Source organism: Tricharina praecox, assembly GCF_024521635.1.
Source record: "Tricharina praecox strain CBS 144465 chromosome Unknown BZA05scaffold_5, whole genome shotgun sequence".
Classification (NCBI taxonomy): domain Eukaryota; kingdom Fungi; phylum Ascomycota; class Pezizomycetes; order Pezizales; family Pyronemataceae; genus Tricharina; species Tricharina praecox.
The window spans coordinates 297,459-309,644 of record NW_026250407.1 but is presented as its reverse complement, the minus strand read 5'-3'; the positions used below and the strand labels follow the sequence as shown (position 1 = coordinate 309,644).

Genomic DNA, 12,186 nt, shown 5'->3' with positions numbered 1-12,186 from the left:
CGCTTTGTTCCTTACCAGCGGAGCCACATTTTTTTTCCTTTCTGGGGGTTCGATTCCGATGATGTCGCGCCGTGATGCTATGTGATCGAGACGATTGTCAAATGACGATTCCAATCCACAGCGATAATTGCAGAATACCTATTAAGGTTGAATGGGCTCTGTCGTCTGAATATCCCTCTAGGTGTCACTTTGGCAGAGCTGTCCGAACACCACTCTACCGTAACCCTACGAAGCTGAAGTATGATCTTGCTTACAGAAACGTTCTACCGTGTTGCGGTACTGTTGATCAAACTGACCGATTAAAATCTATGCGTGCGCTCTACAAAAACAAGCATGACACATCCATCACGAGGCCCATTCCCGGACCCACAGCAACACCTAAAAACGCCGTGTAAGAACATGCACCGGAATTCAAAACAAGACTCATCTAGTCCTTCTTCCTCATGCTCTTAGCTTTCCGTTTCTTGAACACCACCCCACTGGCAGCAGGTGCGGGTGCTTCTTCTTCCTCCTCCTCCTTCTTGAGGACCACATCTGGTGCGTTGGTTTCCTCGGCCTTGACTGTGATTCCCGGTGGACTCTCAGAGCGCTCCCTCTTTACTAGCGGCTCGCGTGTATCCTCCCCCTCGTCCTCCGCCTCGTCCTCCCTCTTGATACCTTCTTCCTTCTTGTCGACTTTGAAGGCCACCGGCTTGCCCACAGGTACGTCCTCCTCTACCTTAACCTTGCTCTTCCCCTTCCCAAATAATGAATCCACATCGACATCCGGCGCCGCCGCACCAGGATAAGTCCGCTCCTGAATCTTAAAGCTGCGAATCTCCTTGTCATCCTCATCGAGCTCGTCCCATTTACGCTTTCTCTCAGCCTCGTCCATCTCCTTTTTTTGCTGTTCCGCAATCTCCTTCTGCATCCTTTCCTTTTCCGTCATCTTCGGCTTCTCGTAGGTCACCGAAACCGTCGACCACTCCCCGGGCAGTGCCAAATCCCCTCTAAATTCCTCCGGCATTGCTACACCCAGTGCCTCCAGCTCCTTCATCTGCCTCTTCTTTTCCTCTGCGGTCAGGGCCCTGGTGGCCGCCCCCCATTTCTCGCCTCGCGCAACCTCCGGCTTCGCCACCGACTGCGTGTTCGGCTGCGCCGCCGTAGAGGATGACCCGCCGCTGACAATTGCATTGAGCCGCTCAACCTCGCGTTTAGCATTCTCAGTTGCGGTCTGCGCGCGCTCGTTGTCGCGATGGATGTCGCGTAGGAAACGCTTTAGACCGTTTTGGTGCTTGGATGTCGCGTCGTGGTTTTTGCGCCCGAGAGGTGTGTCCGTGACGAAGTCTTTGCAGTGCTTGCACCAGTACTTGGGGATCGATTTCCAGTATTCGGACATGATGCTAGGTCGTGAGGTGGCGCGTGTCAGGTGGTTTGGGGAGCTGGGGACAGCTGAGGATGCTGGGTGAGGAAAGAAGGTGTGGTCTGTGCGTGGTTTTTACCCGGCGCGTCTCGAGTTGCAGGGGTGCGAACTGGAGACACCCCGCGATTGCTTCACGCTCGGCCCAGGAACTACAACTACATCATCACCCTCTGCCGTCTTTCACCACCACCACAGTTTCCCACAAATACCACCACTGACCAACGCGATGTTCAAGAAACCGTACTTCAGCACCGCCCCTCCTCCATGCCTTAACTGACAAGAAAACGCAGCGTAACAACCGCCCAAAAGTCGAAACTCAAATCGTCGATCCAGCGCTCGCTGCGACAACGGCTGCTCGACCAATTCCCGCTGTTAATCCCGCACATCGACGAGATCCTCCCGAAGAAGTCACAGCTCGACATGATCAAGCTGCCGGAGCGGCTCACACTCTACGCCCTGGACAGCCACGTTTTGTTCTTCCAGCACTTTGACGACCCATTGATCCCGCACCTGCGTGTTGTGCACGCCTATCCGCATGCTTTCCCGCGCATCCAAGTGGATCGCGGTGCGATCCGCTTCGTGCTCGCCGGTGCCCAGCTGATGTGCCCCGGTCTTACCAGTGCCGGTGCGAAGTTGCCAGAGAAGGAGAATGAGATATTGGCGGGCGCGGTGGTGGCGATCGGTGCGGAGGGGAAGGAGAATGCGTGTATGATTGGTATGCTCAAGATGGGGACCGAAGAGATTAAAAAGATTAATAAGGGTGTCGCTGTCGAGGCGGGTCACTACTTGGGGGATGGGCTCTGGAAGTACGAGATCGAGTAATTGCTAGACATACCAAGGATGTGCGATAGAATCAAGCCGTCGAGAAGAGCGGCTTTTGAATGTGTGCTAGGAGCTGCCTGATTTCCTTTGAAGCCTCAGGTGAAGAGGTGTCGAGTGATACTCAATGCTTTGACCACCACCGTAAAGCCGCATGCAGCCTTACAAACCCAACGTTGCACCAAATTACTCACACCAAGCTACTCACACCAAGCGCGACCAAAACCTTCAAACCACATCCACCACCACTCGTTAACCACCACCACCACCACATCCACCACCACCACTATCCGCGCAAACCCCACCCTCCACGAAACCTCACCACACCTTTACAAATCCCCGACCCACTCCACAAGATCTACGCGATGGCCGACTCAGCCCCCCCCGGAGAACGCAGCTACGGCGCCCCCGTCGGCGGCGCCGCGTCGGCGACTATGCACTACCTCTGCGCAGAATGCGGCGTCAAGGTCGGCATTAACAAGGGCGAGCCCATTCGCTGCAAAGAGTGCGGCCACCGTATCCTCTACAAGCAGCGTACCAGACGGTTGGTTTCCATTGCCCCCTTCCCCCCACTCCCCTTCCCCCCACCATCTCAAGGCGCGACGCAGTCGCTGACGGAATGGGAAAAAAAACAGAATGGTGCAGTTTGAAGCGCGGTGAACACAGACGGACGGACGAGGCGAGGCGATATACTACACTACACGACGGCACGACGGTAATGCAGGGAGAGGAGGAGGGGAGAAGGGTTTTTTTTGTCCTCGGTTCGGTTTGGGTCACAAAGCTTTGCTTGCTTGCTTGGTGTTAGTTGTCATTTTGAGGCGACAATAGAAATGACAACCTAGAAATCCCTATCTACTTGTTACAAGAACTCGTCTACAGATGACGGCAAGAAGAAAAATAGAAGAGGGGTAAAAAAAGAAGAAGACAACGTGATTGGGCTTTGAGCAACTGTCCACTGCTACGTCGCTGAGGCAGAATCAAAAATCATCTCACAAACACAAATTCCGAACGAAAATGGTGGGAAGCGTATTACACGAACAGACAATAAAGCAAACAAAAGGTAATAACAGAAAAAAAGAAAAACGAAACCTGGCTCCGAAAGAAAGAGAAACAGAAAAGAAACCAAACACTAACGCTTTCCATCTTATCTTCGTGAATCGATCTCATCCTCTCTTCCCCCAGCCCCATATACACCACATGTTCAACCTGTAAGTAACAACGCAGTAGGTGATGATCCGCGACTCAAAAATCCACTTCGGTTTACGTGAACCGTATCGCCGCTCTGTACCGCGCAAGGAAGCTGTTCTCAGGGGTCTATCGTGAGAGATCGTCGCCCTCGCTGCTCCCATCCGGATCATCATCCCCCTCCACCCTCTTGACTTCGATACCGACTTCCGCCAGCCGGCGATCCTGCTCTCCACGCTTCTGCTCCTGCCATCTAGCCAGCGCGGCGATAGCGTGTGTCTTGAAGCCAAAGCACCGCGGTGTGTAACGTTCGTTGCTCTTTGGTGGAATCAGCGCCGGGTACACCTGGAACAGAATGTGCGGAAACGAGGTGCCGAAGTAGGCGCCGTCGATCGACGCATGGCGCGACGACTTAGGCGAGTACACGTCCTCGCACTTGGCGCAGTATAGCTTGACGCTCTTGGTGTGAGGCAGGTCCGAGAGTCCGATCGGAAGGAGGGGGTGGGAGCGACAGAAGACGCGCGGGCATCGACCGAAATCGCATTTCTTGTATTTCTCCAGCTGTTGAGTGAGGGTACATGTCAGCGAGACGAAGCTTCGATTGCGTGGGGTGGGGTGCAGTCGATAAAGGGGGTCAGTAGGGGAGAAGGGGAGGGTACCATCTTCTGTAAGCCCCGGGTCGTGATGATGTACCGAGCGTGCACCAGTCCGTAAAGGTGGCGTGCCGACTTCTCGATCTGCTCCCGGATATCATCGTCGCAGTCAAAGTCGAAGACGTCGGTGATCAGGTCCAGCGCATACTGGTAGTACGGCACTTCGGGCTGCAGGCCGGTCAGGTTGAAGCGGTCCGTCAGGTACTCCTCGTCGATCTCGCAAAAGTACTCATGGCCCCGCGTGGCGACGAACCAGTCCCGCCAGTACGATGTGTAGTCGGAATCGGTCTCGGAGTTGTAGTCATCCACTATGGCGTCACACAAGCAGACTTCAGCTTCCAGCGCGAAACAGTTGATTTGGGGGGAGGAGGGGTGAGACTCACTGGCGTGGGCTGAGCAGTAGTTGATTGTTTGTTAGATGCAGGGGCGGCGGGATCCTACGATGGGTGTCAGTAGGGCCGGGGGCTTCCTAATTGCTTCGATCGTTCTTTCTTCGATGGTGGGGTTTCTTTGGCGGGGGAGAGTCGCCATGGTGACTGGCGAATGGAGCATGGTCTGCACGTGGGGACCACCGACAACTCACCTTGGCACGGAAGGAGTAGTGATCTAACAATCGAGGGATCGATATCAGATGGTTCAGAGAGATTCGACAGGAGTTGGTTGGAAGAAGGGTGTAAGGTGTAGATGTGTGTGTGTGGGAGGTGGGATGAGAGACAGCCAGGCGGGGGGATAGCGACGCGTTGACTGGGGGGAGGGCGGGAGGGGGAAGGATTCAGTTGTGAAAGGAGGAGGGTAGAAGTATTGGAGGGGAGTGCACTTCCTCGCACTGGGGGAAGAAGTGAGAGATATCGCCCAGAATCTCTGCAATATGTACCGCTTTTTCTTGCGAATGGATCTTCTCGGCGAAGGTGTAATTTCAGCCGGATCCTTTTATTTACACTGTGTTGCGGTGTTGGGTGAAGGCTGAAGAGTGTATTCTGTTAGCCGCAGCGGAGCCGCATCTTCACGGAGACAGCCGCTGCATTCAAACTTTCTCTCGGCCCGCTTGATCACCAAACTCCTCTCCAACCAATCAACCAACCCGCGTTAAGGAAGCAACATCCTCCGAAGTTGCCGGCACAGGTACCTTTGGATATCTACCAGTCGAATAGCGGATAAGCGACATTGCTCACTGGGAATAGCTTTCACAATGCCTCCACGAATTCCTCTGCCTTCGCGGGCTTCACCGACGGGATTCCTCGTCTCGCATGCCTCTCCCAGAATGACACGCGCTTACACCCCGCCCGCGGCTCGCGCTGTCGTACATGCACCCACGCAACCACCTTCGCACCGCGCCGCCGATGCCCGGAAAACGCAGCTTCACCGTACCTACCTGTCGCTGCTGCGATCCTCGCCTGTGATGCTGCTGTTCCAACACAACAATCTGCGGGCCACAGAATGGACGGCCCTGCGGCGGGAGGTGGTTACGGCACTGTCGAAGATTGCCCCCAAGGGAGAGGCAGACGAGATCGCAAGCAACATCAAGATCAACATCTTGCGTGGCGCTGTGTTCTCATCTGCGATGCGCGTTGCCGAGTTCTACGATCCCAAGATTGACGGGAAACAGCACGGTACGTCGAGGGAGGCGTATGAGTTCTCGAAGAGGCAGAAGAAGCATCCGCTCGACGTGCTACTCACTGGACCCGTCGGTGTGGTTACCTTCCCCGCGGTGTCGCCGGTACACCTTCAGACGGTGGTGAACATCATGTTTCCGGCCGGAAGGGCTGTCAAGGGAATGGACCCGGCTGCGGTGAGTGGCCTGCAGAAGTTGTTCCTGGTTGCTGCGAGGGTGGATGGCCACGTTGCGGTTGGAAGTTTGGGAGTGGGACGGGTGCTGGATTCCAGCATGGTGAGATGGGTCTCGAGCTTGCCGGGCTTGACGGAATTGAGGGCCCAGCTTGCGGGTATGCTGCAGACTACTGGTGGTGGCGACCTGGTCCGGAGCTTGGAGTCTATTCCTATTTCCATTGTCCGCACCGTCGATGCGCACCGGAAGATTCTCGGCGGCGAGCTCGGGGGAGAAGAGAGCAAGGTGGAGGGAGAAGAGAGCAAGCCAGAATAGATGGGTCAGAACAATGTAAAATACTTCATATTTCTGTTGGTCTGTCAAGACTCGGTGTTCTTGCTGTGTAATTTATTTGGGAATAGAACGTAAGTCAAAGGCAAACCTCGAGGCCAGGTGGCTTTTTGATGATGCTCTCATGACCGACGACTCAGTAAATCGCTGTGCTGCTGAGTGCCCGCCATAAGAATGAAAACACCAGTGTCGGTCAACGACGGAACGGGAGGTGGTACAAAACAGCTGCCTGACCGTACAAGGATCAACTCTAGGCCGACTACGAAATCCGCCCGCCATTCGTCATTCAACAACCTCGCATATAACCACCGCCCATATCGAATTCCATCTCCGCCTCCACAGTTTGCTTCATCAAGACTCGACGAACACACACCATGCTGTCCTTACGTACGGCGTCGCACGCTCTCAATCGCGGGGGTCTGGTCCCAGCAGCTGCCGGCATACGCCTCGCCGCGCTCTCCCAGAGTCTAGCTGCCCCACCACCACCACAGGTCCTGCAGCGGAGAAATGCCTCCAGATACGATCCCGGGAATGGTTCCATGTTTGCGCCCGGCGGAAGCGGAGGCCCACAGACATACTTCAGAAGAGAACGGCTACCTGCGAACACCATCATCCGGTAAGCTTGAACCGCTTCACCTCCGGCCGGATGTAACGGTGAACTTTTTGCTCACAAAGATCCATTGCAGTTTCGTCCCGCAGCAGCAGGCATGGCTCGTCGAGCGAATGGGAAAATTTCACCGAATCCTCGAGCCCGGTCTCGCGATCCTCGTTCCCATCATTGACAAGGTCCAGTACGTCAAGTCGTTGAAGGAAGTCGCCATCGAAATTCCATCGCAGAGCGCCATCACCGCCGACAACGTTACCTTGGACCTTGATGTTCGTTTCGCCTCTGTGGATGTGGGTTGGATAGAAACTGACGATAGGACAGGGTATTCTCTACATCCGGATCTTCGATGCCTACAAGGCCTCCTACGGTGTCGAGGACGCCGAGTACGCAATCTCTCAGTTGGCCCAGACCACCATGCGCTCCGAAATTGGTCAGCTCACACTGGACCACGTGTTGAAGGAGCGCGCGGCGTTGAACGTCAACATCACCAAGGCCATCAATGAGGCGGCTGAGGATTGGGGTGTCAAGTGTCTCCGTTATGAGATCCGGGATATCCACGCACCTGAGCCAGTTCTGCAGGTACGTTTGCAACTGTGGTAGATTTGGCCGTCTATTTGCTAACTGAGTTTCAGGCCATGCATCGTCAAGTCTCGGCCGAGCGTTCCAAGCGTGCCGAGATCCTCGACTCCGAAGGTCACCGCCAGAGCGCCATCAACATCGCCGAGGGAAAGAAGACGTCGGTGATCCTTGCCTCCGAGGCCAGCAAGACGGAGCAGATCAACGCGGCATTGGGAGAGGCCGAGGCTATCCGCCTCAAGGCTGAAGCTACGGCCAAGGGTATCGACGCGGTTGCTAAGACTCTGCGTGCGAATGGAGCAGCTGGACAGGGCGCCGTGTCGCTGACCGTGGCGGAGAAGTACGTGGACGCGTTCGGAAAACTCGCCAAGGAGACCAACAGTGTCATCGTTCCTGCGCAGCTGGGTGATCTCGGCGGCATGATTGCGGGCGCGATGGGCATCTATGGAAAGATTGCCGAGACGCAGGCAAAGAACCAGAAGGAGCTTGGAGAACGGTTGGAGTCTGAGGAAGCCGCTGCCGCTGGCTCGGGTTCGTCGGCGTTGGCTGATAACGATGAGGCGGCGGCGATCATCAGTCAGTTTGACAAGAGCTCCCGTAAGAGGAAGTAGGCAATCAACAGTGATCGGGAATTGTGAGTAATAAGGATTGGTGTTCATGGGGTTCTTCTTTGCATTTGCGCTGCATTTCGTAGGTTTTGCTCTTAGGTTCTCACACTCTACTCTCAGGGCATACTAGATGTGTTGTACTGTACGACGGACGGATATCGGATTGTACTCTACTCTTAGATTTTGCATGGTCGTGGGGATCGACGACGATGAGGTGAAAAGGATACCTCAGAGCCATGGGTGTACTAGTACATTACAAACTACCGTACATATGATGTCGAATTGATTGCATCACAGCATGTCAACCATGTGCCCGGATGGACGTCGTTCCAGATTGCATTCTGCACGCCGAGAGTTTCATCTTCGGTGGGACATCCCGAGGTGCGGTGCGGGGTCCGCTTCGGTCTCGGTCTCGGCCTTGGTTTCATGGGTAGGCCAAGTTATGTAGAGTACATATGGGCTGGTGCATCGCTACCTAGAGTAGCTCCTCCGACTGGGTGGACGGACATCACCGCAAGCGAGAAAGCGTGAAGCCAACGTTCGATATCTACTCTGCATACCAAGGCCCATCCATTCATTTGTCTTCCTTCCGGAATCCGGGCTCGGGCTGATCACAATGAAGGTGAGGATTTTCCGCACGCGCATGAGGGGTTTAGCCTGAAGGGTGGAGGGCATGCAAGGCACGGAACATTCAACAACCCCGCGATCGTGGCCTTCGGTATATCGATACACCGGGCGGAAGTGGGGGATATATAGTAAACCTCCGGGCATACGCACATACACAAGAGGCATCGAGCGAGCGAGAATCTTTCCCATAATCCGTATCCACTCATCAATCACTCACGAACCGCACGAAAACTTCAAAGCCCGCCATGTCATCCTCCCTCGTCATCCCCACCATCGCCACAGCGGCCACGCCGCTGCTTCACTCGCCGGACTTCTGGCTGCCGGAGTCGCCCTTGCACGATCCCACAACGGGGCTGACGCACTTCACGGACATCCCGTCGAAGCGGATCTACACGTTCTCGCACTTTGACAGCGCGAGCCTTTCCTCGATCAGCGTCTCCGACTACGTCGGCGCTTTATTCCTCTCCACGGACCCATCCTACTTCCTTGCGGCAGCCTCACGGGGGATCGCGCGCGTGCACAAGGATACCGGCGCGCTGACGTACCTGAACACGTACTACGCGGACGACGAAGAGAAGGCGGGGCGGATGCGGGCGAACGACGCTGGCGTCGACAGCCACGGCCGGATTTGGGTCGGTGTCATGACCAGCTTTGGGCTGGGGCCGCCGAAGGAGGAGGGCGCGGTTTTCGTTAGCGATACGGATGGGACGCTAAGGAAGGTTAAAGAACCCGTGGCCGTGCCGAATGGCATTGTTTTCGCCCCGGATAACAAGACCGCCTATATCACCGATACGAGGAATGGGGTGATTTATAAATATCCCTTCAATGCGGAAAAGGGAGAGCTGGGCGAGGAGGAAGTGTTTGTCAAGTTCGCGGCGGAGACGCATGGGCCTGGAAGTCCCGATGGTGTGGCTGTCAGTGCGGACGGCGACCTCTGGGTCGCGATGTTCAATGGCTCGTGTGTGCTGAGGCTCGATGGAAAGACTGCGCAGGTCAAGGGGAAGATCGTCGTCGAGGGCAGCAAGCAGGTCGCTTGCCCGAGGTTTGTTGGACGCTCGCTGGTCATCGCCACTGGCGCCCTGGTCCATATGGATCCTACCATCAGGGAGGAGTGTCCGTACGCTGGTGATGTGTTTGTCGTCGAGGATGTTGGTATTGAGGGGGCCGAGATTTATGTTCCGCGGTTGGCGGAGGGACTGTAGAGTGTAGTTGGTGCATGGGGATAGTTATATCTAGTCTTAGCTCGTAAGCTACATGTATGTATAGAAATCAAAAGAAATCAATCTGCAATACATTACTGCCTCCATACGAGTCAAGGGGGAAGGAAAAGAGCGTAGCGAATGCAATTATTGTACCGTAGTAATCAGCTCTCCGGTGTGCTGTGACTGACAACTCCGCCAAATTTTGTCATGCTAGGTACATGAAATATCACTCAATCTGAGCAGCCAGGCTGTTGGGCCGTTTTTAATAGGTACCGTAATGGGTCGCCACAGTCCGGACAGACCGTATGATATATATGACAAGATACTGATTATCCTCTCTATCTCTCGCTGCTTTGAACAGTTGCTTACATAGACACAGATACAGACAACAGCCAACAATGCTATCCTCGCCCTGGAGCCCGAAGCGGCCGAACCACGCAAGACAGAATAGACAGACCGACACAAAGGACCACCCACCACACCGGGCGGGAGCCGAAGCCTCCGACGGCCGAGATTGCTTCCGGCCGACAATCCCGAGTCGCTTGATCCGCTCGACGCCGTGCTTTTTCGGCGAAGATGTGCCCGAGTCCGTCCGACCCGCGTTACTTGCAGCTTGCAATCCCTGGGGCTAGTTATCTACTCTACTGTAGTCGGGGAGGGAGGAAGCGGAATGGCCAATAGGTAGCCCATGGATCTCATTGGAATACGGAAGCGATCTCTGCTGGTGGGAGTATGTGAATCGTACCCGGCCACGCCGCATCACTCGCCTCGACTCGACTCACCTCGCCTCAACTCGCCTCACCGCGGCTCTATAGGAGCTCTTCCGAAGCTCTTCCAAAGTTACGGTTCCGTTGCATGGCCCGTTGCATGGTCCAGGGCGGCCGCAATACGGGCTGGTTACTTTATGTACTTATTGATGGACTGTGTAGTGTACCTAGTGTACTCTTTGACATCACTGGGTTTGTATACTGCAGTGGATACTAGTTATTATAGTGGGTGGTGGAGTAAAGTGTCGCAAACAAAGTAGCATTGCGCACGCCACCGTCGCCACTCTACGCCGCACGCCGCACGCCGCATGCCAGGTCGGCGGATCGATCTCCCGCTCATTCGCGCTCACTCGCTGTCTCGCTGTCTCGCTGGCCTGCGCCAATCACGTAAAAAGGGTGCCCTTGCGGTTCAAGGATCGAAAGCAAAACAAAACAAAATAGAAGCGTCCGGTACCGGTATGTGTGTAGAGTGTGTAGAGTAAATACGTCCGAAGACGACTCTCTCGCCCAGACTCGCAAACATAGAGTACACACTCTACAATGTGAGGCCATAATCCATCTCGATCCCAGACTGTCTGTGAGCGTGCGTAACACATATACTGCTCTATCCACCTGGTACTCTATCCACTCTACTACTCTATCCACTCTACATACTCTATTCTGCTCTGGTCTCCAGCAATAGTCTCCAGTACCTACCACTCGCCTCGTCGCTGACTCGCTGGGACTTCAATATTTCCCGGATCGCTCCTTTCATATCCCCACGAGCGCGCGAGAAGAAGAAGAGGCCTACAAGTTATGCTAGGTACGTTACGGCGTTACAGCGTGCAGCCTTGTCCTGGTCCTGGTCCCTGAGCTAGTAAAGTACAGGACCCTGACCTAGCGTGGATATACAGACAACTTACAAGACGACAGCGGGGAGGGGGAGCAACTCGCCGTCGAGGGAGGGAGAAGTTAGCCATGGTGGCCATTGGCGACTCGCGAGGGAAATGGTGAAGTTTCGCTGTGGGTTACTGGCGGCGCATACACACCAGTTATTTTCCGTGAGCAAAGGGAAGGGAAGGGAAGCGAAGGGTAGGTGCCGATCCCACGGAAGCGCTGGGTACTCTACTTACACATGTAGAGTAGAGTACTTGTCAACGACGCATCCGGGTGCAGCTGTTGGATGTACTGGTACTCTGGATAGATACAGGCCCAGGCAGGCACAGCGCAGAGACAGAGACGAGACCTGGTTCCGGGCGCGACGGAGTCGCATAACTGAGTGAGTGCGAGGGAGCGAGCGAGACTGTGCGTAGGCATCTCTGCTCCGCTGTGCTATGCAATGCGATGCTGTGGTATGCATGCGCGCTCTCCTCCTCCGTCTCGTGTCGCTGCGGAATGCCAGTCTTCTTACTTACATCATAACCATGTACGGTGCTATGCAAGGAGGTCGATGGTGGTACATTCCCAGATCCATCTCACAGGCTCACGGACTGACGGACTCACAGACTCACAGTGCACACCGGCCACAGTGCACACGATACGAGTTGCGAGCTGCGACATTATGTGCTGAAAATAGAGCCCGTTAACCACGGCCTACCTGGGGCCCGGGGCAGTCACCACTGCCCAGTAGGTGACCAGTGGGGGC

General features: G+C 55.2%; 7 protein-coding genes across 7 annotated transcripts; 5 read left to right on the top strand and 2 right to left on the bottom strand.

The window, feature by feature from the left end:
- Positions 1-223: 223 nt before the first annotated feature.
- BZA05DRAFT_389405 (uncharacterized protein) lies at positions 224-1,439 on the bottom strand. The gene has a single exon (XM_051482769.1). The coding sequence runs from the start codon at positions 1,376-1,378 to the stop codon at positions 428-430; it is 951 nt and encodes a 316-aa protein (XP_051341920.1). The 5' UTR covers positions 1,379-1,439; the 3' UTR covers positions 224-427.
- A 30-nt stretch (positions 1,440-1,469) lies between these two features.
- On the top strand, positions 1,470-2,287 carry BZA05DRAFT_389404 (uncharacterized protein). Its single transcript, XM_051482768.1, has 2 exons — positions 1,470-1,642; positions 1,693-2,287. Exons 1-2 carry the CDS (start codon positions 1,629-1,631, stop codon positions 2,222-2,224), a joined length of 546 nt encoding a protein of 181 aa, XP_051341919.1. The 5' UTR covers positions 1,470-1,628; the 3' UTR covers positions 2,225-2,287.
- Positions 2,288-2,586: 299 nt separating this feature from the next.
- Positions 2,587-2,881, top strand: BZA05DRAFT_442395 (DNA directed RNA polymerase; the record flags this gene model as incomplete). The annotated part of the gene is made up of 2 exons (XM_051486750.1): positions 2,587-2,765; positions 2,857-2,881. 2 exons carry the CDS (start codon positions 2,587-2,589, stop codon positions 2,879-2,881), a joined length of 204 nt encoding a protein of 67 aa, XP_051341918.1.
- A 399-nt stretch (positions 2,882-3,280) lies between these two features.
- On the bottom strand, positions 3,281-4,818 carry BZA05DRAFT_215895 (casein kinase II, regulatory subunit). The gene is made up of 3 exons (XM_051479654.1): positions 4,443-4,818; positions 4,066-4,367; positions 3,281-3,967 (listed from the first exon to the last, which is right to left on the bottom strand). Coding segments are annotated over exons 1-3 (735 nt in total). The 5' UTR covers positions 4,444-4,818; the 3' UTR covers positions 3,281-3,535.
- A 253-nt stretch (positions 4,819-5,071) lies between these two features.
- On the top strand, positions 5,072-6,279 carry BZA05DRAFT_389400 (uncharacterized protein). The gene has a single exon (XM_051482767.1). It carries the CDS (start codon positions 5,249-5,251, stop codon positions 6,158-6,160), a length of 912 nt encoding a protein of 303 aa, XP_051341916.1. The 5' UTR covers positions 5,072-5,248; the 3' UTR covers positions 6,161-6,279.
- Positions 6,280-6,436: 157 nt separating this feature from the next.
- Positions 6,437-8,273, top strand: BZA05DRAFT_389398 (uncharacterized protein). The gene is made up of 4 exons (XM_051482766.1): positions 6,437-6,791; positions 6,862-7,051; positions 7,104-7,361; positions 7,415-8,273. Exons 1-4 carry the CDS (start codon positions 6,550-6,552, stop codon positions 7,967-7,969), a joined length of 1,245 nt encoding a protein of 414 aa, XP_051341915.1. The 5' UTR covers positions 6,437-6,549; the 3' UTR covers positions 7,970-8,273.
- Positions 8,274-8,464: 191 nt separating this feature from the next.
- Positions 8,465-9,873, top strand: BZA05DRAFT_389394 (SMP-30/Gluconolaconase/LRE-like region-domain-containing protein). Its single transcript, XM_051482765.1, has 2 exons — positions 8,465-8,588; positions 8,637-9,873. The coding sequence occupies exon 2, from the start codon at positions 8,839-8,841 to the stop codon at positions 9,793-9,795; it is 957 nt and encodes a 318-aa protein (XP_051341914.1). The 5' UTR covers positions 8,465-8,588; positions 8,637-8,838; the 3' UTR covers positions 9,796-9,873.
- Positions 9,874-12,186: the final 2,313 nt, after the last annotated feature.